Source organism: Jaculus jaculus, chromosome 1, assembly GCF_020740685.1.
Source record: "Jaculus jaculus isolate mJacJac1 chromosome 1, mJacJac1.mat.Y.cur, whole genome shotgun sequence".
NCBI classification, from domain to species: domain Eukaryota; kingdom Metazoa; phylum Chordata; class Mammalia; order Rodentia; family Dipodidae; genus Jaculus; species Jaculus jaculus.
Window position 1 is genome coordinate 168,990,042 of NC_059102.1, and position 21,751 is coordinate 169,011,792.

The 21,751-nt window shown below is 45.1% G+C and overlaps 2 protein-coding genes across 8 annotated transcripts in view; one reads left to right on the forward strand and one right to left on the reverse strand.

Annotated features, from left to right (window-relative positions):
• Positions 1-233: 233 nt before the first annotated feature.
• Positions 234-4,763, forward strand: Mrpl16 (mitochondrial ribosomal protein L16). The gene is made up of 4 exons (XM_004667695.2): positions 234-401; positions 706-771; positions 3,002-3,150; positions 4,106-4,763. Exons 1-4 carry the CDS (start codon positions 347-349, stop codon positions 4,589-4,591), a joined length of 756 nt encoding a protein of 251 aa, XP_004667752.1. The 5' UTR covers positions 234-346; the 3' UTR covers positions 4,592-4,763.
• A 3,052-nt stretch (positions 4,764-7,815) lies between these two features.
• The window catches only part of Stx3 (syntaxin 3), a 54,771-nt gene continuing 40,835 nt past the window's right edge, over positions 7,816-21,751 (reverse strand). For 4 of the 7 annotated variants that reach the window (XM_045134612.1, XM_045134653.1, XM_045134618.1 and 1 more), the window contains exons 6-10: positions 18,422-18,530; positions 17,557-17,630; positions 15,966-16,100; positions 13,883-13,993; positions 7,816-9,547 (exon numbers count right to left, since the gene is read on the reverse strand). In XM_045134612.1, coding sequence (XP_044990547.1) covers positions 9,413-9,547; positions 13,883-13,993; positions 15,966-16,100; positions 17,557-17,630; positions 18,422-18,530 — 564 coding nt within the window. In that variant the 3' untranslated portion in view covers positions 7,816-9,412. Of the gene's footprint in view, positions 9,548-12,462; positions 12,577-13,661; positions 13,773-13,882; positions 13,994-15,965; positions 16,101-17,556; positions 17,631-18,421; positions 18,531-21,751 lie in introns of all 7 variants that reach the window. The other 3 variants (XM_045134632.1, XM_045134625.1, XM_045134643.1) reach the window with 3 other exon arrangements.

Here is a 21,751-nt window from a genome sequence, read left to right on the forward strand (position 1 = left end):
TCCCGACATCTCCGCCTTCACGTGCTCAGTCTCCTTTAGCTAAAGGCACGAAGACAAGAAACAGCAAGGGACCGACTGACCTGGCAAGTCGCTGGCTTCCACTGCATAGTCTAAGAAAGCTTCCGGGAGTTCGGCCCACCTGGTCTTTAACCAATAGACGCCAGCTCCGGAACGAAGTCCCGGGCTCAAGCTTCTTCCGGTTCCGTCGGAACCATTTGGGAGATGGACCAGCGTGAACTTAACTTCCGGCCAGGCTGAGCTGGTGTCCCGAGCAGATTCCAGCTTGGCTCGGGAAAGCCGTTCTGGTGGGAGGAGGTCGCCGTGGGAAGCCTGGCTTGTCGCGACCATGTGGAGGCTGCTGGCTCGCGCCAGTGCGCCGCTCTTACGCGTGTCCTCTTCAGGTCAGACGTTCCGTGCGTTCTGTAAGGCTCGACCCCTCCCTCCAGTGCTGGGTCTCTCAAGCCGGAAGCGTGTGCAGACGCCTGCTCCGTCTTTGCTGGGGACTGCGCCTTCCAGCCTCCACCGTGGGCATTTATGGGGCCTAGCTGTGCCTGGGAATCGGTGACTCGGACTGGCCCCTTTTGGGGCCCTATCCTCGAAGCTCGGTGGAACCTGCGTACCACGCCTCTAGACATCTCTGTGGCCCACGGTGTATTAGGCTCTAGCTTTGTTTGCACGATCATTTAATTTGATTTATCTTTGTAGATTCTTGGACAACCCTTCCCACTAGTGCTGGCCTCAAGACGCTGCTCCCAGTGCCAAGTTTAGGAGGTGAGCGCTTGCCTCTTTTCCATTCTTCTGTCGGTCAGTAAACGACACAGGTGTGTTCTGCCCCATTCACTCATTGAATAAATATATGTTGAAGTTGAAGCCCTACTGCACCGCCAAGAAGTGGTCTAAGACTAGAGATAAAGAACAAAACCAGCCATTAAAGGCTACGCTCTTACAGAGCAAATCTTACTGAGTTATCTCCCCTTTAATTAACCACAAGTATGAGGGTATGTGGCATATGATCTAGCCAGGCAGCTCGTAGGTCACAAATTTGGACTTTTGATGTTCTCTCTGAATGATATGTGGTACATGTATACGGTCATTTAACAAAATCTTTCATTTACCAAAAGTAAACATTTAAGCCACAACTTTATAAATCTTTAATCTCTTCAATGTACTGAAAACTTAAAAAAAAAAAAATGCAAGAGCCAGGCGTGGTGGCCCACGCCTTTAATCCCAGCACTCAAGAGGCAGAGGTAGGAGGATTGCGGTGAGTTAGAGGCCACCGTGAGACTAATTCCAGGTCAGCCTGAGCTAGAGTGAGACCCTAGCTCGAAAAAAAAAAAAGGAAAAGAAACATGCAGGACTGAGCATCTTCTACACATAACTGTTAACCTACTATATGCTGTAGGATACGTTAACTCGTAGATGAAATGTCGTTTTTCTGTAGCGGCTAATAGAAGCCTGGGGCAGTTTCTAAAACTTGAAATGTTAATAATTTTATAATTCCATTAAGAATTTTATATATCATGTTATGTATATATGTATTTTCATTATGCAGCCATAATTGTTTCATTATATGAGCTTATTTGATGAATCATAAGGGTTTTTTTTTTTCCAAATTGACAGGTAAAGAAAAATTACAAAGATGTTACATTATCTCCCCCAGGGTACTTATACTGTAGGAATCGTGTGGTTCTCATTGTGAAAACCCTCTGCACATATAAAAGAAAAGGTACAGGTCAGGATTTCTAGGTTGTAAGTTTCCCAACAAAAATATGTCACAGTTGGAGAGCTTAGCTTTTATATATAACATAGTATTCTTTCCACTACCCCATTAACATCTAGAGGCAGTGAAGTTTTTTGATGATGTTTTATTATTATTTTATCTTGTTTTCCTTAGAGGACTAATGCTGCCTGGGACTGGAGGCGTGGTTCAGTGATAGAGTGCTTGTTTGGCCAGTAGAGGGCCCTGGATTCCATCTCCAGTACCCACCCAAAACAACAATCATCATCATCTTGCTGTCTGGCATTGACAGTTAACTGAATTATGTCTCTAGGTCTCAGGTTCCTCTTCTATTAAGTGTGGATTAAAATACTTCAAATGCTTCATGATCTGTTTCTTGACCTAAGTGATAATGATGTGTGTTAATTTCTAATAATTTTATTTTATACTTTTTTTCTTTGTCCCTTTGGTATTTGAGTCCAAGCTCATCAAAATCTGGGGGGAAGCCCTAAAACAGTACATAGGGTGCCAGGTATGGTAGTACGTGCCTGTAATCCAGCACTTGGGACTGAAGCAAGTAAGGCTACATAATAAGAGCCTGTCTCAGAAACAAACAAACGAAGCCAAATCTAGAATGTTCTTTTAAAGAATAAAATAGGGGCTGGAGAGATGGCTTAGTGGTTAAGCACTTGCCTGTGAAGCCTGAGGACCCCAGTTCGAGGCTTGATTCCCCAGGACCCACGTTAGCCAGATGCACAAGAACGCTCTCATTCTCTTTCTGTCTGTCTCTGTCTCTCTCTGTAGCTCTCAAATAAATAAATAAAAATAAATAAATAAATTTTTTAAAAAAAAGAATAAAATATGCCAGTGTGGTAGTGCACACCTTTAATTCCAACATCAGAAGGCAGAGGTAGGAGGATCACCGTGAGTTCAAGGCCACTCTGAGACTACATAGTGAATTCCAGGTCAGCCTGGGCTACATCGAGACTCTACCTCAAAAACCCAAAAGAATAAAATAATTTCCAAGCAATTCTTAGTATAGGGATTGAGTATATATTAGGAGTTTGATAAGTGAATTTGATTTAGAAATATTTTCCTTAAGCATTGTTGTGGCCAAAAGATTTCAAGTGCCACTGAAAACAACCACAAACAGCATACACCTTTGGAATTATCTAGTAACTTTTGTTTAAAACTCACTTAATTGTCATTAATCTTTCTCGGAAGAAAGTGGATCCACTTAGATGTATATCTTTACTTATTCTTGGTTGTCTGTACTCCTATTAGATGCTTCCATTCCTGAAAGGCCCAAGCTTAAATTTGTTGAAAGGGTACCACTTGTACCAAAAGTAAGACGAGAACCCAGAAACTTGCGTGATATACAAGGACCCTCCACCGAAGCTACTGAATTCACAGAAGGCAACTTTGCAATTTTGGTGAGTGACAAAAGCTAAAGTGTACTCTTTGTCTTAGAACTCATGTACTTAGAGGATACTAGGTAGCCAGTAAACCTACGAGTTGTGTATCTTTCTTTAACATAGGATTGAAAATATAGTAGTTCTTGACTGGATGCTTTAGTGTGTGTTTAGCACTAAATTCTATATACACACCCTTTGATACTACAATAGTCAATTTGATAACCTAAGTGGCGCTAATTAGCTAATAGGCAAGTAGCCTGTACAGCATGGATACAGGATACACTGAACAAATGGATGCTTCATATCCCTGCTAGAATGTAACAGAACAAGACACTGGGACTTCAGACCTGCTACCCAAAACGGTATACAGTTTAAAACTTGTGAATTGTTCATTTACTATTTTCAGACTGTAGCTGACTGAAACCACAGCAAGTGAAACTTCAAATGGAGTGAAGGAGACTAACATAAAAGCAGGACAAAGCACCTAATTTGCCATCAGCATATGATACCTCATCAAGCCTCTGCTAAAACTGTCCCTGACTTAGGGCAGCTGCTTCCTTACTTGAGTAACTTCCATAGACACTTAATATAGTAGCTACACAAATGTGTATATACTAGCCTGTGTGACTGGTGCTGGCTTCTCAGAACTTCATGCCCACTCTTTACATTTCTTTTGGACTCCAGGCACACTGACTTCCTAAATTCACTGAGCCCTTTGCTGGGTGCCCTTACAGAGCTGTTTCTCGGACTGGAACTCACCTTTATCCCTCAGCTTTTAAATGTCTTGCCCTCAAAGAGGGCTCTCCATTGGAGTGGCTCCACCCTTGCTGTCCTTTATTACTTTAGGCTTTTCCTCCATATTGCTAACTAGAGTTTGTATATTTATTTTCATGTGTATCATTAAAGCCACAGTACTTTTAAGAGTAGATGTGATAACGGAGCTCATGAATTCTCATTCTCCATTCGCTTTCAGGCACTGGGAGGTGGTTATCTCCACTGGGGTCATTTTGAAATGATGCGCCTGACAATCAACCGCTCTATGAACCCCAAGAATATGTTTGCCATATGGCGAGTACCAGCCCCATTCAAGCCCATCACCCGCAAAGGTATCGGGCAGCGCATGGGGGGAGGCAAAGGTGCCATCGATCACTATGTGACACCTGTGAAGGCTGGCCGCCTCATAGTAGAAATGGGTGGACGTTGTGAATTCGAAGAGGTGCAAGACTTCCTGAACCAGGTTGCTCACAAGTTACCTTTCCCAGCAAAAGCTGTGAGCCGTAAGACTCTAGAGAAGATGCGGCATGATCAAGAGGACAGAGAGCGAAACAACCAAAATCCCTGGACCTTTGAACGCATAGCCACTGCCAACATGCTGGGCATACGGAAAGTATTAAGCCCGTATGATTTAACCCAGAAGGGACGGTACTGGGGCAAGTTCTACATGCCTGAACGGGTGTAGTGGGAGCACGAGGATTTCGTGCGCACATGTTATTGGGAGTAGAAATCTGCATTTTTATTGTCCTTTGGTGTCTCCTAGGTCATCACAAAGGAAGAGTATGTGAATAGCTGATTTCTCAAAGAAAAACCTGTTATCTGATTATTTAAATTAAAGTTTGAATATAACCTCAGGATTCAAGATCTCGTTGGTCATGTTCATTTGCTTAACAGATTACGAATGGTAGCTGGGGCATGGTGGCACATACCTTTAATCCCATCACTTGGGAGGCAGAGGTGGGAGGATCATGAGTTTGGGGCCACCCTGAGACTACACAGTGAATTCCAGGTCAGCCTGGGCTAGAGTGAGACCCTACCTCAGGGGGAGGAGGGAAAGAATGGTAGGAGCTGCTGGATCTCCTGGACTATAGAATGTCTTCTTCAGAGCTGAAACAAACGTTTGCATCTTATACCTCTGGAGTGCAAATGTGGTATACTGCCTTTGATGGGTAATCACAAAAATGACAGCACAGCCAGGCATGGTGGTGCACGCCTTTCATCCCAGCACTCGGGAGGCAGAGGTAGGAGGATCGCTGTGAATTCGAAGCCACCCTGAGACTACATAGTGAATTCCAAGTCAGCCTGGGCTAGAGTGAGACCCTACCTCAAAAACAAACAAACAAAATAACAGCACATAGGTTAATGGGTTCAACAGATATTTATTGGAAAGGGAACAATGGACAGTGAGAAGGAATATACCTTTTAGCAAAAGGAACTGAAAACCAGCTGAAACCATGTGGTACTTCCTAGGTCTGAAATTCTGAAGAAGGCCAGTGTGTGCTCTCAGTCACCCCACAGAACCCAGTGTGCATGTTGCGCTGCACATGATTTGTTATTGTTAGACAAGTGAGCACCCCACACAATTCCAAACCCATGGTTCCAGCTCCCTGTTTGTTTCCAACAAGATTAATGTGTTCTTCAGAGCTAGCCACTGGTAGTCTTCCATCCCTTACTCAAACTGAAGGAAACACAAATTCATACACATATTAAACCACTTGCTTTTTAAAGTGGGTAAAAAATAGCACACTGGTGAAAATGTTATTTTTAATGTTTCTTAAAAAATAAGATCTTCAAAGAAAATAAGAATTTACTTTCAAAAGTGTATTTCTGTCTTAAACAACTGAATGGTCCTCAAGAGTTAAACACTAATTTCCACTATATTTTAGTGAGCCTTTTGCAGTATGATAATCTCTAAATAAATTATTTATATTAAAACTCATTTACACATAGCTAATTTAAATGCTAAACACAACAGAACTTTGAACTGGGGACATGTTTGCTATAGTTTCTTACATATATATCACAGGCCACCAGTTTCAGCTAACAATATGAATCAGGTGAGAGCCAAAGTGACAGCCTCAGTACAACCTTTCTCTCCTTATACCTTTACCTATTTGTTACAGATCATAGTGCATGGTGTTTGGATTAACTTTGGGGAGTTCAGATATAAACTGGAGGCATGTAGCTAGTTAGAGAACCGACCACATTAGGGCCAACAATCTTCTGCCAGGTGAGGGGCTATTAACAGAACTCTACCATCGCCACATATGGTAAACAGTTTAAAGTGGAGAGTTTGGTGATTGTGGGGCGGGGGGGCTCACTGTAGTGGGTTTTTTGCAAAAGCCTCTAGTAGTAACAAACCATGCTCCCACTGATCCCTTGACTCATCCATGAATGAAATCAGTTTGATTATAAGTCATGAAACACAAATCAGCAACTGAAAGTAACAGGCACTGTGCTGTGGGGACATGCCAGTGAACATGCCAAGCATGGTGCCTATCCTTAAATGATCCTTGAAGACTATGGTTGGACCCCAAAGAAGAAAGCAAGATACAGCATTGGTCAAGCGTGAGACCTTGAAGAGCAGAAATAACAAGTGCCCTGATCTTGGAGATGAACTCGCAGTAGCTCAAATAAGACCCTGTTGGATTATATGAGCTACAAACATGGCTCTGCACAAGCCCCCTGGCAGTCAGGCTCAATGTTGGGTCCTAAACAGGCACTCAGTATGCTTGCTTCTCTACCCTGCAGGCCATTTAAGCCATCTAAACCAGTTGTATATCTTTTTGTGCTCCCCATTCCTTCACCTCTACCCTCTCCCAAATTACATATTTTCATTACGTTTGTTCTTCCTGTGCATAGGTAATAAGCTGTTGACTGGTGCCCTGTGTCATAAGTTTTCTAATAAAAAGAGGCATAGCTGATGAGTCTGCAGTAGAGAGGTGATGGCACCACAGCAGTGGAAGGAGGATTAGAAATGCCAGTTGAGGATCCATCTGTGAGGGCAGAAGGCAGTAACAAAATGAAGAAAATCCACAGATTATATATCAGCATAGTGTTCACAGCCTGAGTCACCACCTCCCTGCAGTGTAAGAAACTACTCCCAAGGCTGCACTAGCTGAGCCTGGCCTTTGAAGGGAAGATGTCTAATATAGGTTTACTGTGTGGACCTCTTCTAAAGTACTTTTACAGGAACTAATTCTTGCTCCTTTTGCCATTATCAAATAAATACCAAGGCTCAAACAGAATGACCATCCCTCACCTATTCAAAGCATTCTGCCCTTCTCCCCCACTGAGCCTCTCCTACCTACTCTTCACTCCTCTCTGAAACATCCCTTCCCCTAATTTGACCTTCTCTTACTCCTACACCCAAGCCTACGAAGATGAGAACAGCTGGTGACAGTGAAAGCACCAGAATGAATTCAATTCAATGTAGGTTGAAAGGCCTGGCTCTCCCCAGACAGCTCACCTTTGTCAGGCGAAAATGCCCCCAATGGTGGAAGCCAGGATGATGGCAAGGATAACACAGCAGACCATGATCATGATCTTCTTCTGCTCACCCCCGACAAGGAAAGAGAGAGCACATGAGACTGTCACTGTACGGATTCACGTTTCTGACAAAAAGGAAACACGTACATCCGGACGTGGAAGACAGTACGAAGGGAGAGGGAACACCAGAAGGAAAAAACATGGATCTGGCTTATGGAACCCAGAGTGTTCGTAGACATGTTTCCAGGTGAGAGGCTCAAGAGTGAAATCCATACAGACCTGTGTTTGTCCTTCCTACCTTATGAATACACTCCAATGGGTGTCCCAGCGAGTGAGTGGACAAATTTCTTCTCGGGTGGCCAAAGAAAATACATGGTGGCATCAGATCACCAAGTGTTTTGCAGGAGATACACCCAGAACTGTTTTTCAATCAATATAGTCATTTATTTTTAAATTAGCAATAAAATAATCAAGTTTACATTTTAAAAAATATAAACAACAGAAGCCCTTCACATGTGTATTCAAACTTAAAGCCTCAGGCCTCAGTGTCAGAGGACAGCAAAGGCTTGTACCGAGTATTTGATTCAACTTGTTGCTGGACCCAGTCCCATCAGACATCACAGTCACAGGGAGGAGGGCATCCCGCAGCTCTGTCTGAGTACTGGGTAATGGCTGGGTAAGGAGCCTTTGCAGTGGAAGTCAGTGGGCAGTGCTTGGATTAGGGTGCTCACTCTGTCCCACAAAATACTAAAAGCAAAGCTGTATTTCAGCTCAAGTACCAAAGTTTAGACTAGCAGAGACCAGCAAGGTTCTAAGAGACCACTGGGTTACAGTGACTAGACAAAGCTTTCCAGGCTGTTGCTTTCTCCATAGGAATTGGGGGAGACGAAGAGCCTGTCAAGCTCATTAACTAGGTAGCAGGAAGATCCACTGTAATCTAGTATCCCACCTGATGGCCCCAAACAGCCATCCCAGGGATCATGCAAGTAGCATCAGGTTGGTGTGGGATGTCCTCAGGGCAATCCTCTTGAAGGCAACAGATGGGAGGAAATGTTAAAATACTATATCTTCTGTCTGCTGGGCAGAGAAATATGATGGGAATCAACTCAGTCTTCACAAAGATCTCATTTGATTCCTCTAGAACTTCTCCAGAAAACAAGCTTCTAGATGGCAAGGGAAGATCATATTTCTACAGGAATTCATTTGCAGTATGCATATGTCCCTTACCTATTTTCTAGCCTTGCTCAAAGTTATGATTTGTTTTTGAGGTCTTAGCATTTTCCATTTCTAGTTTCCTACTTCCTGAGAGACACACACATCTATGTACATACATCTCATATATACAGTTATAAAACACCTGGAACACTTGAGTGACGGACTACTTAGTCTCATGAGACATTTCCAGAGCTTGGGACAGTAGCACCTGGTCTCTGGCCCAACTAAAATCCCCTGGTTATGTTTGGCCTCAAGGCAATGGCCTCACAAAGTCACTCTCCTAACAGTCAACAGCCAGTTTCCAAGATTTATATATGGAAATAAATATTCTACCCCCTCAGCATTTTCAAGTGGGACTCTCAGATGACAGTCATCCTGATCCCTCTTTGAATCAACATGAGAATATAGAGGATGAACTTCAAATAAGCCAACTTTTGAGAACAAAATCTGTCAGTCCCTCATGTTTTCAGGACACAGGACAACAAATTGAGGACCTGCCAGGTAGAGGACTCTGATCCAAGCCCTGCTATTGCCAAACTCAGCAGAATTTCTCTGCTCTGGTAGATACTCCCCTGAAAAGTACATTGCAGTTTCTGGGAGAATAGTCCATGAGGTAGAAAACACACCTTGGGCAGCTCTCACATGGACTTTCCAAGGTGCAAGGCATAATTTGACACACCAGAGGGAGGAAAATGTGGGTTGGTTCATACGGTCCAGGAGGGAAGGCACTTCAGTTGTTAGGACAGGAGATGGTTGTCATGAGAGCTCAGGATGGCAGCAGGTAGGTTAGGTTCCTCCAGGACTAGATTGTGGAGTCAGGTCCAAGGATGGTTACAAGGAAAAGGAACAGGTCCCCCTTGCTCTCAGGATGGCCATTCAAACTTTGTTCCAATCTGAAGACAAGGGTGGCCAGGCCAGGCTGGAGTGAAATCAGGTTCTAAGAGGTAGGGAGAGGAAGAGCTGGTCAGTGGGTGGGTGATGGTGAGGAGCAAGGAGAGGAATTAGCCATGAGCCTGGAAGGGGGAGCACAGCAATCAGATATAACTGCAAGAATAATGTGCAGGAGTCCATACAAAGCCTGCAACAGCCCAGAGACAAACCTACAGCCACACCTGGAACTAAATATCCTGCAAAAGATCCCTACTGTAAGAGGTTAAACAATCGAGACAAAGCCGACTGACATGAAAGGCAAAGGGGACCAGCAGGAGGGACACAGGGATCAACTAAAACAGAATACTTTGGAAATGCCATAATGAAACCCATTACTTTGTATGCAAATGTAAAAAAAATGTTTATTGTAAATTTTAAAAATAGGACAAAAAAATATCTTTAGTCCTTTGATGAGCCTTGTGACAACGTGGAAGGATGTGGTCAGGGGACAAGCACTAGTTGAAAATACCGGTTCTCTGTCTGGCCCGTGGAAGCTCAGAAGCCTTCTAATACTCAGATCTCTAGGAACTCACCCTTCTTTTAGGAAGCAAACAGGTACAAAAAAAGGACTATGGGAAAGTTCAGATTTATACTGGGGCTGCTTCATTATATAAGTTATGTAAACATGGACAAGTTTCTTCATTGATCTTCCATGTCTGTAAATTGGGGGTACTGGTACCATCTCAGGGATGTTGCAAGCATACAAGTGGGAAGTGTAAACAGATTGTCTTCCCCCCTATTCAGACTTCTGTTCCATGGGAGGCCTGAGAAGGAGCAAGCCCAGACGCGGTAACCCTCAGTCTTGACTGTATTGGGGAAGATGGACATAGTGCAATAAACCACTCCTCAGCAACCTAGCACCTTAGTGACCAACTAGAAACAGGATACTAACTGAAGAGTTACCTTCTCAAAACATGTTTTCTTCTGAATCCCTGGAATTAGAATGAAGGTTAAGGGGCACAATGAATTTGCAAGTCGTCTTTTATCCAAAGACATGGAAAGATGACAATTACACCTCTTTTTACTTTACTCTACTTTCCAGTGAAATAGTTAAGACTAAAAACAAAATTCAACTTGGACTGGAGAGATGGCTTAGGAGTTAAGGCACTTGCCTGAAAAGCCCAAGGACCCAGGTTTGATACCCCAGTACTCACTATGTGTGTAAGCCAGATGTGTCTGGAGTTCATTTGCACTGGTTAGAAGCCCTGGCATACCCATTCATATTCTCTTTATCTGCCTCTCTTTCTCTCAAATGTTTTTAAACGTTCAAACTTTGTAAGCAAAAAGCAATTAACACAAAAAGCCCTTTTCACATCAAATACTCAATAATGAATTATGACACATGAAGGATAGAAACATCCTGGAACCAGGTTGGAGATTGTTCAGTGGCTAAGGTGCTTGCCAGCCAGGCCTTACAACCCGAGTTCAATTCCCCAGTGCCCACGTAAAGCCTGGTGTACAAAGTGGCACATGCATCTGGAGTTTATTTGCAGTGGCTAGAAGTCCTGGTGCACACCTTTAATTCTAGCACTCAGAAGGCAGAGGTAGGAGGATCAACTGTGAGTTCCAGGCTAGCCTGAGACTACATAGTAAATTCCATGTCAGCCCAGGCTAGAGTGAGATCCTACGATAAAAAGAAGACAAAAAAAAAAAAAAGGAAGAAAGAAGGAAGGAAAGAAAGAAAAAGAAAACATCCTGGAACCATTTCCTCTGACCACACAGCTCAAGTCTTGAATCTTAATCATTAGATCATCCTTATCATTCTAACTGATGCTACACCTGATTTAGTGGTCAGCTGTAACCTATGCAGTAAATTTTCATTGATGGTCTAAAGTTCCCTAGACTTTGTAGACAAGGTTAAATGCCATCTTATTTTACAAAGAGAAACTCAGATATAATAAAACACTCTCCACTATTAGCTGTGTGAATTTGGCCCTGTTACTTCTCTTTCAGACTGAATTTCTCTATCTTTACCATGCATGTTACTGTCGCACAAGGGTATTGCTGGGCTCCGACATTACAAGTAGAAGGTGTTTAGCAGATTGTCTGCAACAGCTCAGCACTCAGAAATGTTAATTAAAAATAAATTTTAAAAAAGTTTATTAGTACTTCATTCAAAACCCTCTCATTCAGCCACAAATAAAATTTTTAAAGGATCAACACCCCAGATTTTCAGTTCCACTGGAAGAAAACATGGAAAGCAGGACCCAGCATCCGTAAAAGCTAATGAGAATTTAGAAGACAGCTCTAGATAATACATAGTACTGCACCATACTTCTTGAGGGAAAGGAGTCTCAGTGGGATGCAAGACAGAGAAGGGACAGAATCCACAGGATAAAAAGAGAAGACCTGCCGGGTGTGGTGGCACATGCCTTTAATCCCAGCACTCAGGAGGCAGAGGTAGGAGGATTGTTGTGAGTTCAAGGCCACTCTGAGACTACAGAGTGAATTCCAGGTCAGCCTGGGCTAGAATGAGACCCTACCTTAAAAAAAAGAAAAGAAAAGAAAAGAAAAGGGGAAGGGGAAGGGGAAGGGGAAGGGGAAGGGGAAGGGGAAGGGGAAGGGGAAGGGGAAGGGGAAGGGGAAGGGGAAGGGGAAGGGGAAGGGGAAGGGGAAGGGAAGGGAAAGGGAAAGGAAAGGAAAGGAAAGGAGAAGACCTGACACATATACTATATAGCCAGACCCCAATAATTTTTTTTCTTTTTTTTTTTTTTTTTTGGTGCTGGGATTAAAGACGTGGACCACCACACCCATCTCAAGAATAGAATTTTAAAAAGATTAAGATTCCATAGGCCCCAGGAGTTTCAAAGTTCATTGTGCCCAAGGTCATCATGGAAAAACATTAAGAGAATTTTTAACTCCCAGGCTGATTTTCTCAGGTGGAGGCAATCCAGAGTTCCCAAGAACCATTCGTTTACTTACATTTCAGTGCAGCAGCCCCTTAGGCCACTCTTACTACAGCCCAACGGACAGTCCAATGATCAATGCTAAAATGCCCAGCAACACAACTACTACCACAATGATAATGATCAATTTCTGGAGAAGGGAATAAGACAAAAATATTATTAAAAGAAATAACTCATGTAAAACTCAAAACCTCTCATCTTTACAAAGAAGGTATCTTCACAACCCAGATAAGATCTATAAATACATTCTTTTGGGATATTTTACGATGCTTAAGTTTCTTCCTGGCTAGCACTGCCGGCAGATGGAATACAGAGCTGTCACTACTGCTCTCACTATAGTCTTCATATCTGGACACATCGTGAGCCAATTTTATGAGGTCTCCAAACAGCAGGTGAGCAAGATAGAAAGCAACTATGTCAAGAGAAGTATAAAAGCATTTCTGACACTCTTCTAATTCCAACTTCTATTCACCTGTCCCTTTAAAGCTGGCAGAAAGTGTAAGCCAACATTTTCATTCTGTAAAATAACTTCCTAGCTCTCTTCATAGCTGCATAAGCAACAGGTAGAGGGGAGAAAAGGAACTAAACAAAGAGAAACAGAGAAGAGTAAGAGGCAGAAGTCGCCACAGCTGGATATGCAGGCAGACAGTACGGAAGCTCAGAAGTTCCTAAGCCACAGAGTCAGAACAGCAGGCAAGCACAGTGTTACAGTGGCAAGAGTATGGCTGGGTTATGAATTTCACTCTTATCACCTGTGCTTATTAGGTGGCCTGAAGCCAGTTACTTAGCCTCTTACCCTCAACTGCTCCATCTAAAAGTAGAAAACCTGGGTGCTTCTATAGATATTAGAAAAGTTTATGTAATAATGTGCACAGTTCTAGATACAAGTTAGAGAAAAAGAGAAGGGGGACAGGGCCTAGTATACTAGAGATGATTTCAGAATATATCAGAGAAACATTCAGGAAGCACATTCAGAAAACTAGCGGCAACACTCAGGCTATGGCCATCCTATAGGTTTGCCTCTCAAGTGTGGGTCTTGGGCAGGGAGCATGTGAGAGCCAGATCCATTCAAGGCACCCTGGGAAGGAAGGGAAGGCAGCAAGTTTCTACAGGGTTAAGAGGCCAAGACAGAGGGAAAACATAGACCCACGGACAAAGTTGGGGTGACAAGAGACAGAAAAGGCAAATACAACCAGCAGAGACGAAGGTGCTCACCCTCCGGGCTTCACTCTGATACTTGACGGCCTTTTTGGTATCTGCCACTGCCCTCTCCACGAAGCCCACTGACTGGTCCATGTTGTTCTCAATACGGTCAATCATGGCTCCCTTTCCCCAGAGGCAAGAGGTGGTGGCAACAGAAACAGACAGGGAGAGGAAAGAGAACAAGCAAGAGCAAACACAATGGACTCTTCTCTGAAGGCAGGAGGAGACCTCACCTTCCGGGCCTGACCCTGGTATTTCACTGCTCTTTTAGTTTCATCGCGTGCCTTCTCCACGTGGTCCACTGTGTGCATGACATTCAGCTCTATGTTATCTAACATCTCACCCTGAAAAGAACAGACACAAGTCACACCCAGAAGAGCTCCAGCTAATGTGGGGGAGGGACTCTAATCTTCAGTGCCAAGAGGACATTCAGAAACCACCACAGTAGCCTTCTGTAGCACACTCTCACATTTCCCATGTAACTTCCTCTCTGCATATCCTTACTGAATTACTCCTTCTCTGTGATCTGCACTGAGCACACTTTCTAGAAAGTTCACAATTACATGTGAATAGACTATGATGGACTCCTCCTCTCCTTCATTTCTTCATTTTTTTTTCTCTTTTTTCTTTTTCTTTCTTACTTATTTGCCTCTCATGTTTCAAGCATGTAGTGAGGAACCAAAACAAGAGTTCTCATGCTCTTCAAAGATCACCAGGACACTGGCCTCTTCTTGGCCATTTACACCTGAAAGGTCATTCAGCCCAAACCAAACTTTTTCACTATTGTGAAATAGTACCTGGCACATGGTAGGTATTCCATAACTGAGGTGGGGAACATTTGCTTATTCCAAGAGAAATTCCCAGTCCCCTCGCTGACAGGTACTGGGTTTACACATGCTTGATATTGGTTTATCTTCCCCTCCAGACGGTAGTCTCTTAACAATACTCCTAACCTTTGCCCAGTTTTTATTTTCTGCCAAGGAAGTTTGGCCACTCCAGTTACTTTCTGAGCATCTGAGGTTGGGAATTCCCCTCAACTCCACCTATCACTACATGGCTGTTGGTAGACAGAGCAACAAGGCACTTACCATCACTTGAAATTCAAACCAGTTCCTCGGCAAGGCAGTGTGGGGAGGAGAAAAGAAGAATGGGAAAGGAAGGACTTGAGAAAGTGTCTCAAAAGCCAGAAGGAGAATAGGAGAAAGACACCTGTCCCTGGGACAGAGAGCTGGTGTCATGAGCCAGTCAAGCAGCCTCAGCCTCAACTAAATTCTGCAGATTGTAGGAAGGAAGCAGTTTCTGGTCCTGTGATGATGGCAGAACAGCTGGAAGCTACTGGTGAAAGTGGCATAGCATTGCAACCCTGTGGTGACTCTGTGGTGTGTTTACCTCTATCCTAAGAACCAGGGGACTGCCTAACTAGAAACAAATACCACATGCAGACCATAGAGAATTCCAACCCTGAGAAAGCAGACCAGGGGATGAACAAACTGTCAAACTAAGCACTCTGAATATTGAAGTTTTTCTCTAAATATTCTTTTACTAATTCCTCATCGTGTCTGTTCTTGTTTCTTAGTAAAAAGTTCTTAGGAAAATACAGGTTTAAAAAAAAACAGCTGGAAAAAATTAAAACCTCTATATTCCTACCTCTTATTTTAAAAATAGGGGCTGGGAAGATAGCTCAGTGGGTAAAGTACTTGCCTACAAGCATGCATTCCATCCTCAGACCCCATGTAAAATGCCAGACATGGCATCATATGTCTGTAATACCAACACTGGGAAGGCACAGATAGGAAGGCCCCTGGAGGTCGTTACCTAGCCTGCCTACCCTACATGGTGAGGTCCGGAACAATGAGAGGCCCTATCTGAAAGAGAGGTGGAGAGCATACCTGAGGAACAATACCCAAAAAGTTTCCTCTGACCTACACATGCACGCATGCTCAGGTGAGCACTGACACACATAGGCACACGCGCATGCACACCATACACACATGCAAAAACAAAAAAAAGTGATCCTGAGGCTAAGTGAACTACTAGGTCCTTGATGTAACATACCAAATCCTGTTATTACTAGAATAAACTGCAACCAAAGTAACAGGCAAGAGTTACAGACTGAGATGGCCTGCGGCACATCAGTGCAGTGTGCAGTGAGACGTGAGGATGCACACCTCTCCCTGGGGACACTAGGCTTCTGTTACTGTGGTGTGAAGTCCTCAGTTTTTCCACCCTGCCTCACGTCACCTCCAGCATTCCTTCCTCCCACTCTCAGGAGAGCCCAGCGTTCCTCTCCTCCGCCCCTGAGACTAGCTGCAGTACCTGATTCTCCACCAGCATGGCGATGTCCACGAACATGTCGTGCAGTTCCCTGATACTGCTCTCCAGCCTCACAATGTCCTTGTGCCGGCCCTCGATCTCGCTGAGGGCTTGCTTGGAAATCTGGGAGTCAATGATCTACAGCAGGCCACATACAGACAGGCCATCAGCCGCCCCGGCAGTACAAGCTGCCCCTGCACAGCCCCCACACACTGCAGCTGAGCTCCCCCCTCACACACTGAAGCTAAGACCACCCCCCACACACACTGCAGTTGAATTCCCCAACACACACTGCAGCTGAGCCCCCTCACACACTGCAACTGAGCCCCCTCACACACTGCAGCTGAGCCCCCTCACACACTGCAGCTGAGCCCCCTCACACAGTGCAGCTGAGCCCCCTCACACACTGCAACTGAGCCCCCTCACACACTGCAGCTGAGCTCCCTCACACACTGCAACTGAGCCCCCTCACACAGTGCAGCTGAGCCCCCTCACACTGCAGCTGAGCCCCCTCTCACACTGCAGCTGAGCCCCCTCACACACTGCAGCTGAGCCCCCTCACACACTGCAGCTGAGCCCCCTCACACACTGCAGCTGAGCCCCCTCACACACTGCAGCTGAGCCCCCTCACACTGCAGCTGAGCCCCCTCACACACTGCAGCTGAGCCCCCTCACACACTGCAACTGAGCCCCCTCATAAACTGCAGCTGAGCCCCCTCACACAGTGCAGCTGAGCTCCCTCACACACTGCAACTGAGCCCCCTCACACACTGCAGCTGAGCTCCCTCACACACTGCAACTGAGCCCCCTCACACAGTGCAGCTGAGCCCCCTCACACTGCAGCTGAGCCCCCTCTCACACTGCAGCTGAGCCCCCTCACACACTGCAGCTGAGCCCCCTCACACACTGCAACTGAGCCCCCTCACAAACTGCAGCTGAGCCCCCTCACACAGTGCAGCTGAGCCCCCTCACACAGTGCAGCTGAGCTCCCTCACACACTGCAACTGAGCCCCCTCACACAGTGCAGCTGAGCCCCCTCACACAGTGCAGCTGAGCCCCCCTCACACACTGCAGCTGAGCCCCTTCACACAGTGCAGTTGAGCCCCCTCACACACTGCAGCTGAGCCCCCTCACACAGTGCAGCTGAGCCCCCCTCACACACTGCAGCTGAGCCCCCTCACACAGTGCAGTTGAGCCCCCTCACACACTGCAGCTGAGCCCCCTCACACAGTGCAGCTGAGCCCCCCTCACACACTGCAGCTGAGCCCCCTCACACACTGCAACTGAGCCCCCTCACACACTGCAGCTGAGCCCCCTCACACACTGCAGCTGAGCCCCCTCTCACACTGCAGCTGAGCCCCCTCACACAGTGCAACTGAGCCCCCTCACACACTGCAGCTGAGCCCCCTCACACACTGCAGCTGAGCCCCCTCTCACACTGCAGCTGAGCCCCCTCACACACTGCAACTGAGCCCCCTCTCACACTGCAGCAGAGCAACACCCCCCCCCATTAGGCCGCAGCCCACCACGCACCTGCTGGAGCAGGTGAAGCCCCTCTGAGCCTCCCTGTTCAGGGTGTCTCCCTGTCACTCACCCCAGAAGTGAAGATGGCAGGGTTGCCACTCTCCAGCATTTCTTCCAGCTCCTCATCTGTTGTCTTCTTGCCAGCTTTACAGCAAAAGAAGTAGAGCACCCATAAGATGGAAGTATAACCCCATTTTAAAATTTCTCTGTGCACTTCTCCAACAGCCTCCTGGACCCTCTGATTTTTCTCCCAAGTTACCCATCCTTAACATTATCTGCAAGCAGTTCCATCCTAAAGCACAAATTAAAGTGACTATATTATTTCCCAGCTCAGCCTGTTTCCTAGTCCCTTTCAGTATACTATGGAGCCCAAAGTCCTCATGTCAACACAATTTATGGGCAGCCCTTCCTCCATCTTATACTGGAGCTCCGAACATACTTTCTCCTACCCTCCTGCCGCTCCTCCCACACTGGACAGCCTAAACCAGCCTGCCACTCTTGAACACATCAACTGTGTTCCTACAATTCCTCCTGCAGCACATTTGCCCTGCAGGACACTTCCTTATATACTACGACATTCCTAACAGGCATGGCTTTATTCATATTCTTGACTCGTCACAGCAACTAGCACGGTACACATGTGCTTTCATGGTTAACAGACAGCAGACAGAGGCAACATAGGAGAGTGTTTAGTGGGTGTTTCCCCTCCAGGTACGAGAAGTGCTGGATTCCTTAGGAATAAAATTCCTTGGCTCAACAAATGTAGCACTTTTTAGCCCAAGACATGGCATCAGAGTGTATCTATAACATAACATCTGTCATGTGCTTGGGTAGAATCCACAAGCAGGCCTACTGTTTGTTCTCTCATGACTTGAGATGGATAACCCAAGGCAGGAAAGGGAGGGGGAGGGGCACACCAGACTTCAAACACATACTAATTTCAAGCTGCCGTTGGATTCGCCCTTTGCTGCGTTCACGGAAGTCCACCTGAGCCTCGTTGTATTTGGTCATCACCTCCACAAACTTCCGGGAGAGGACGGAGTGCTATGGAACAATATTGAATGAGTAGATCCCCAGGAAGTGAGGGAGGAGATAAGCCCTAACTGGTATGTAACCAAAGACCCTTCCATTCCTACTCTCAGTGGCCTCTACAACAGTCCTTACCTGTAAGTGGATACATATTCTCTCAACAGCTCCCAGTGCCCAAGCCCAGACCTTCACAATAATCTTGGATCCTCTCCCACCTCACAGCATCATGTTTTACTGGTTTCTCCTTCACAAAATTAACATCAGCTTTTCCAAACACACCACCACCATGCAAATTCAGATGGAAGTCATAGCAAACGTCTGACCGAGACCTAGCAGCCTCTTGCCCCTTCCCTGCTCATCTCCAAATGACTATGGTATCGCTCTACTAGGCCAAAGCCTGAAACACGTGACTGTGAGCGACTGGCTATGGAATCAGATCCAAATTCTCTAGATTGGTATCAAAAACCTCTGGAATATGGTCACACATTATCTACCAAAAATTCAGCATGTGTCAACCCATGGCAAACATTTTTCTCCACATGAGTTGTTCTCTTTATTGCTGTCCGTCCTGCTTTCTCAACCCCCACCACCATCACCACCAATGTTCCCATGTGCTGTGACACACATACACATGTATATATGTGACCCATCTATGATCCCATTTCCCTAGTTCTTCTCATAGACAGGAAAGTTCTTTTGAAAATATGTTTTATTTATTTGCACATGTATATGAGCACACCAGAGCTTCCTGTTGCTGCAAATGAACTCAGATATATGCATCACTTTTGGGATACGGCTTCACATGGGTACTGGGCAATCGAACCCAGGCAGGCAAGCTTTGTTAGCAAGTGTCTTTGACCACTGAGCAATCTTCCAAGCCCCAAAATTCCGTTCCTGAGCATATATTCATGCTGGCACTCTTCCTTACTCAAGGCCTAACCCTCTCCAGCTATCCCTAATTCTTGACCAAGACCTTTTAGTGCTGAGAGCATTATAATCTGCTTGTACTGTTTTCCTGCTAGGTCTTACATAATAGGTTCCTAAACCAACTGAGTGTAATGTCAATTCTGTCACTGTTGATAGTGATGATGGGTGTTTTAAAACAGGGTCTCACGGTGTAGCCCAGACTGGCCTTAAAACTCTCAGCAATCCTCCTGCTGCAGTCCTCCTAAGGGCTGGGATTACAAGCATGAGTCACCACTTGACCACTTAGTCAGTTTTTAAGGACAAGAATCATCTGACTTTGGTGATTCCAAAATGCCTAGCTCCCAACTGGACAATTGACACCTATTAACCTTTGGAGGAAAGGATCAACCTCTTTACCTGTACAACAAGGAGGCACCAAAGCTGTGCTCAGGAGACATTAAGAAAGTACTTGAGGGGCCTCCTTTAGAGAAGGAGAACGTGAGAGAAAGGCCAAAAAGACAGGACCATCTCTGACCACTGCCTCAACCCAGATAGTTCCCCTTTACCATTTCCTCCAATTGAGTTCTCCTACATTGTATTTAAGGGCTGGAGAGATGACTTAGTGGTTAAGGCACTTGCCTGTGCAGCCTAAAGACCCAGGTTTGATTCCCCAGTACCCATGTAAGCCAGATGCACAAAGTAACACATGTGTCTGGAGTTCATTTGCAGTGGCTAGAGGCCCTGGCATGCCCATTCTCTCTCTCTATCTGCCTGCCTGCCTGCCCCTCTCTCTCCCTCCCCCTCCCTCCCTCCCTCCCTCCCTCCCTCCCTCCCTCTCTCTCTCTCTCTCTTGCAAATTAATTAATTAATTTGTCAAAGGTGTTTTTAAAAGAAATGTGTTTTAAGAGCCCACTCTCCATTATCAAGCTCCCACCAATTGTGTGCTACAAGAGGGCCTGTACCTATTAAATTCTCTCTAAAATAATATTAGCTATCCCATTTATCTGGTGCTGATTTCACTCTCCACTGGAGAATTTGCTTCTCTTTTACAGATGGACACAGATCCCAAGGAGAGAATCAGCCCATCACACCTCAACAAGGCTCCAACTGAAACCATAGAGTAACTGGGGAAATAAGAAAGAGCACTGCTTTCTTGGTGAACCTGGTACCAGCATAAGGTAAAGGAGACACAGAGAACACTGAACTCCTACCAAACCAGATATCCAGAGACACTGAGGCTCCTAAGCCCTCATCACTGAAGTTGACCTAAAACAAACCCAACATAGCTCAAGGAAATTTATGGAAGAAGAGGTGGAAAGACTGTTAAGAGCCACATATTGGGACATTATGCACACAGACATTGCCTCTTGCCCATAACTGATAGCTAACCCCACAATGTACGACCCACATTCCTCAACAAGGAGGGTCCCTGCAGAGGGGGAGGACAGGGTGGAGGCTAAAGATGGTACCAACATGGCTATATACACACTGTGTACATAACTAATAAAAAGAAGAAAAATAAATATGTTTTTAAAAAGATTCCAGGGGCTGGAAAGCTGGCTTAGCAGCTAAGGAGCTAGCTTGTAAAGCCAGGACATCTAAGTTCAATTCCCCAAGACCCATGTAAGCCAGATGCACAAGGTGGTGCAGGCATCTGCGGTTCATCTATAGTGGCTGGAGGCCCAGGCACACCCATTCTCTCTATCTGCCTCTTTCTCTCTGTCTCTCTCTTTCAAATAAATAAATAAAAAGTTTAAAAATATTTTTAAGAAAGACTCCAGAGCAAAGAAAAAATAATAACTGAAAGATTTATGGGACATTCACTATTCTGTTTCTAGACTAGGAACTGCGTGTGACCAGATGCTTCATGCTCTGATGTCAAGCCCTCCCCAAAACAATGGACTATAACCTCAAATTATATGCCAAAATAAACCCTTCCTCCCTTAAGTTGCTTCTCAGGTATTCTCTCACAGCAACAAGGAAAGTAACTAATACATCTTATTTTCAGCTATTAACACAGTATTTAAGGAAGCAGGTGATTATAAAAGACTTTGAATTCATTCAGTTTCTTTAGCTATTAGTCATTTCTAATATGTTAGAAAGAACTTAAAATCTCTGAGCATGGAAGCAGAATTACAAATATATAACTATTGCATGTATATATAAGCCATAGGAAAAGACAGTAAAGGGTAAGTGTGGTGGTAAATGCTTATTATTCCAGTTAAGGAGGTAAGGCAGGAGAAGCGTGAGTTTGAGGACAGCCTGAGCTACACGTTCCAATTAAAATTTATAAAGAAGAAGGAGCCAGGCATGGTGGCGCACACCTTTAA

Excerpts from the sequence above, each read along its gene's own strand:
- Mrpl16 (XM_004667695.2), top strand. The coding sequence starts at position 347 with ATGTGGAGGCTGCTGGCTCGCGCCAGTGCGCCGCTCTTACGCGTGTCC. Across the intron at positions 772-3,001 it reads CCCAGTGCCAAGTTTAGGAG|ATGCTTCCATTCCTGAAAGG; the intron begins GTGAGCGCTTGC and ends TACTCCTATTAG. Across the intron at positions 3,151-4,105 it reads AAGGCAACTTTGCAATTTTG|GCACTGGGAGGTGGTTATCT; the intron begins GTGAGTGACAAA and ends ATTCGCTTTCAG.